The sequence below is a fragment of the Cicer arietinum genome, chromosome 8, assembly GCF_000331145.2.
Source record: "Cicer arietinum cultivar CDC Frontier isolate Library 1 chromosome 8, Cicar.CDCFrontier_v2.0, whole genome shotgun sequence".
NCBI lineage: Eukaryota > Viridiplantae > Streptophyta > Magnoliopsida > Fabales > Fabaceae > Cicer > Cicer arietinum.
The window spans coordinates 7,551,200-7,556,838 of NC_021167.2; the positions used below are offsets into that span (position 1 = coordinate 7,551,200).

Genomic DNA, 5,639 nt, shown 5'->3' on the forward strand with positions numbered 1-5,639 from the left:
GCTTTGAAATGGTTAGACAACATACCTCGACAAGATTGGCTTCAAGCATTCGATGGAGGTAGCTGTTGCGGTCCGATGACAACCAACCTTGTGGAGTTGATTAATGGAGTATTAAAAGGCACACACAACCTTCCCATCACTGCTTTGGTCCAATCAACTTATTTTAAAAAATGGACACTATTTCTAACCATGGGAAAACGACACGCGTCAATTTTAGCTTATGGTCAGGTATACACATAACTTGCATAAATTTTATGAAATTGAAAATAAGTAAATCCAATCGTCATAGAGTGGATAGTTTTGATTGGAGCAACCATACTTTCATGGTCCACGAGACAGTAGTTCCAAGGGAAGAGCGACCAATTGGTCACTTCAGTGTAAATCTTCCTAACAAGTGGTGAGATTGTGGGAAATATCAAGCTAAACATATGTCTGGTTCACATGTCATAACAACATGTTTTAGCATAAATTATGATTATTGGAGCCTTATAACTGACGTGTACAAGGAGGAAACAATACTAAAAGTCTACGATGAAACGTTCCCACCTATACCAAACAAAGGATATTGGGCACAATATGAAAGTCTTAAGGTGTATCATAATCCACTAATGCGGATAGTCAAGAAATTAGTCGCTCAAATAGCAAACACATTAGAACAGAAATGAACACTATAGAAAGAGTATCAAGAAAATGTGGATTATGTCGAATATCTGGTCATACTAGGAAACATTGTCTGCGGACACATCTACTCAAATTTGTTGTATCATTTTTTTAATATATTTTATTTGAAATTTATAATATAATTTACTATTTTAATTTTAATTATAATCTTTTTTAATAACAATAATAATAATTATTATTATTATTTATTAATGTATTATTTATTATAATCATTTTTAATAATAATAATAATTAATTTTTTTTATATTATTTGTTAATATATTATTATTATTATTATTTATTAATGTATTATTTATTATAATTATTAATTTAATTATTTTTTAATATATTAAATTCATATTATAACCATTAAAATAAAATAAAAACTTTCTAAACCCTACTGCGAAGTCGCACTCCTGACCCACGACCTCCAATTAGAGAAAAAATTATTGGGCTTCAACTGGTCATACCATGGACCAACGATCTCCTATTGGGCCCAAAAAATAAGACAGTTTAGTATATAAAACGGGAGTAGTGGGGTAATTTGGTATTAAAAAAAAAAATTGGAAAACAAATCACATATTTGATTTAAAATTGAGTTGAAATGGGAGTTTTTTACAACTATATCCTAGTTTTAAAACTTTTTTCCTGAATTGTCCCACTCTGAAAGTTATTTCCTTGAATGTCCTAATTTTTTTTTTCAACGGGAAGTCGTTCTTTGGAGAAGCGACAATCACTTTTTGATCTCAATAGAAAGTCGTTTCCAGGGAAGCGACCTCCAACTTTTTTTTGTTGTTGTTATATTTTAAAAATAGTTTATTATTAGAATTATTAATTTAATTATTTAAAAAATAAAATACTAATAATAAATTAAAATAAAATACAATAATAAATTATAAATAAAATTTATATTTTAATTATTACTATTATTAGAATAAATAATTATTATAAATTATTTAATAAATTATAAATAATTATAAATTTATATTAATAAAATAAAATACATTAATAAATAATAATAATAATAAATAAAATACATTAATAATAATTTTAATAATATTATAAATTTTAATAAAAATAATAATAATAATAATAATAATAATAATAATAATAATAATTTTAATAATAACATGTCAAAACAAGTAGAAAGAATTTGTCATAAAAAGAGGAAGTTGTTATAATAACTTGCCAAAATGAGGTGTCCTTAATATTTTGACGTGTCCCTCAATATCTAGAAAGTTGTTATTATAGCAATTTCTTCATATTATTGTCAAAATATTAGGGACACATCATATTTAAAAAGTTGTTATTATAACAACTCCCTCGTATTATGGTCAAAATATTATAACAATTAGAGACAAGTCAAAACATTAGGGACACGTCGTTTGTTTTGGCATGTTATTATTAAAATTATTATTATTATTATTATTAAAATTTATAATATTATTAAAATTATTATTATTAATGTATTTTATTTATTTATTTATTAATGTATTTTATTAATAGTATTTTGAATTTTTAAATATTTTAATTATTTATAATTTATTAAATAATTTATAATAAATATTTATTCTAATAATAGTAATAATTAAAATATAAATTTTATTAATAATTTATTATTGTATTTTATTTTAATTTATTATTAATATTTTATTTTTTAAATAATTAAATTAATAATTCTAATGATAAACTATTTTTAAAATATAAAAAAAAAAGAGGCAGTCATTACGCTCTTGAAATGGTCTTTTTATTTTAATTTGTAACCGTATTCTATTAAACTAAAAACCTTATAAATAGGTTTCTTGTTGCAGTCATTACTATTCCATCTATAAGTTCGCCCAAAACTCCAAAACCCCAAAACCATCCATCACCCAAGACCACCGTTCTTTCCTTATAAATAGGTTTCTTGTTGCCACTAATTTCAAATTCTTCTCTTGATAAAATGGATGGCAATCTTTGGGTTTCAAGTAGAGATCTCTACTTTGATATCCACAGTATGCTTGGAAGCGAGAATGAACTACTTGAAACCGGGTATCTCATTGATGTCCCTAGTAGTTCTATTGTGGAGAGACGCCTCAATTTGGATATGAGTAGGGATGAATTTGTAAAACGAGTAAATCAATTTGTCAAGAATTTTCAGGGCCCAATGATCGAGTCGATCCTGGTGAACTTCTATTTAAAACGTGAACAAAGCAACAGTATTGATCAATGGATAAAAGTTGCATTTGCAATGGGAGTTGAAAGAATCGATCTACTCTTTCTAGGAAAGCCTTATGCACACGACACTACTCAACGCAAACGTTATAAATTTGACTTTGACTTATTTTATGTGACTAATGCTGCAACTCTAAAGAATTTGTATCTTCAAAATTGTGTTGTTTGTCATCCCACCAATGACTTTATTCCATCCAAAAATTTGAGATCTCTTTCACTTGAAAGTTCAAAAGTGGATGCAATGTCCGTTGAAAGTCTGTTAACTAATTGTGAACTACTTGAAGAGCTTTGCTTAAGTTTCTGTGAGGTCAAATCATCAATGCTAAAGATAGTAAGTTCATCATTATGTCATCTCAAGGTTGTAGGGTGCTATGTCGTATCCCACAAATTCTTCGATAATGCTGATTTCAAGGTTATGGATTATGTAAACTTGATTTTAGTGGATTGTCTTAACCTCACTTCACTGGAGTATGATGGACGTGGTTTGGATACCCTGAACATTAATACCCCTGTGCTAAAGAGCATTAAATTCTCCATTTCACTCAAAGGAGATCTTAATGCATTTGTTGGTCTATGTGCAACTTTTCCTGAACTTGAGGCTATGCATGTGACCACATTTTCGATGGTTAGTCATAAAGTGTTGGGAGAGTGATTTTTAATTTTTATTTTTACATATTTCTTTGTCATTTGAATCTTACATGTTTTTTTTTTCTTTTCAGGTTACAACTTCCCTAAAAATAACTCAACCTCTCAAACATCTTAAAGAGTTGAAGCTCGACATTATGTTGAACTCGGACATCATAAATGATGTGGAGTATGATCCTTTGTGGATTTTAAACATCCTTCAAACTGCCCCTCTTTTGCAGAAACTTTCCGTCATGGTTAGTAAACATGGTTAATAAATATGTTTTACTTTTTAATTTTTAATTTTTATGTTCTTCATTCGGATTTTGTTACATAATTTCATTGATAAATATACACTTTTGACCTAATAGATCATACAGTTAAAACCACATACATTTCAACATATTTATATTCATAATTAATTTGAGCTTATTACACATTATCTTTCCAAATCTAACTCTTGATTTGATTTCATTCAGAATTAATTTGAGCTTGTTGCACTTGGCCACCTATTATCTTTCCAAATATAACTTTTGATTTGGTTTTTCTAAGTAGCTTCAACTCTTCCTTTGAAGTATTTTATTGGTTTGCATAATTATACAAAGTTTTTATATTGGTTTGGATAATTTTCGTAGATATTTTGATTTGCATTCATTAGTACATGTTTGCCAGCTTGTAATACGGTTTCCTGTTACAATTTGATTTGTCAGTTTCTACATTTGGAGTTATTTAAAAGTCAAAGAGATATTAGAGATGTTGAAATATTCTCTCACGAGGAGCTAAAGGTTATTGAATTGAGAGGTTGTATTGGCGATTGGTTAGAAATTGAGTTTGTTATGAATGTACTAAAATGTGCTCACAAACTCGAGCAAATAGTTTTGAGTCCCTATTTGAGAGATGTTTCATCGGATTGGGAATCTCATCATGTGTGGTATCAAAGTGGGCGTGACAGAATTAGTGAAAAGCTTCAAGGTGTAGAAGGACAAGAAAAAGTTGTGCTCATATAATATTGTATAATTCTTTTTGCATTTTTTTCTTTGATGGTTTGGGATTTTGAGTTTGTGTGTATGCAATTTTTATTTTATTTTATTTTATTTTTTGTAATTTCTATTGAGAAAATTTGGTACTGACGTGTGTACCTGTGCATGGCATTAGACAATGTATTGGAGTGTCAATTTAATGGTCAAAATTAGTAGAGATGAAATTCAAATTTATAAGTTAATATAAAAAACTATTTTTTAAATTAAAAGAAAAACCTGATTTTACTGTTAAAAGCAAATATAGTATTTTATAATAATATATAATATTTTTTATAATCTTACTCTTTTGGTTATTAAGTGACTTTAAAGTAAAAAAGTCCACAAAATTACGTGGGACTATATACACTAACCCTTTAATTCAATTTTTTAAAAATATTTTCAGAAAAAAATTAACTGTTTTTTAAATAAAATTTAATAATTTTCTTTTCAAAAAATTTTCAAAATAAAAATATGTTGGAAAAATATATTTTATCGGACAATTTTTTCCTCAAAATTATAGTTTTTATTAGCAACAACACAAGATCGCCTTTATAAAAAATAACGCTATTCGGAAAGCTGTTTTTAAGTAAATCACCACTTCCTTCTAACTCAAAAATAAAAATAAACTAGATGCTAACCCGCGTATTGCGCGAATATATTTTTATTTATTAAATTTAAGTGGATTTAGAAGAAAAAAAATATAAAGTTTTATGTTCTAATTAAGTATTTATATCAATAATATATATACAATTTTACCAATATAATTAATAGAAGAGAATTACCAATTTAGACGAATGATTGAAGTAATATATTTGATAATTGAAATTAAGATATACAATTGAGTTACAAAATATATTACTTTATTGTTGAAACTAAAAATGATTAATCAAAGTAAAATACTTGAAAATACATTCATCTTCTATTTTACTTTATTACTTTTTTGTTGTCTCATTCGATCATTTTAATCACACATCTTTATGGTAATTGTGAAATTTTTTATTTTAAATCGGATATATTAGAATTTTAATTTACAAACATTCAAATTGTTATTAACATTAATAGAGTAATCATTGATGTAGCTAAATATCACTAGAAGGGGGGTTGAATAGGGATTTTGCTGTT

General features: G+C 26.6%; 1 protein-coding gene across 1 annotated transcript; it reads left to right on the forward strand.

Annotated features, from left to right (window-relative positions):
• The first annotated feature begins 2,503 nt into the window (after window positions 1–2,503).
• Window positions 2,504–4,625, forward strand: LOC101499847 (uncharacterized). The gene is made up of 3 exons (XM_004512388.4): window positions 2,504–3,499; window positions 3,594–3,755; window positions 4,209–4,625. The coding sequence occupies exons 1-3, from the start codon at window positions 2,603–2,605 to the stop codon at window positions 4,503–4,505; spliced, it is 1,356 nt and encodes a 451-aa protein (XP_004512445.1). The 5' UTR covers window positions 2,504–2,602; the 3' UTR covers window positions 4,506–4,625.
• Window positions 4,626–5,639: the final 1,014 nt, after the last annotated feature.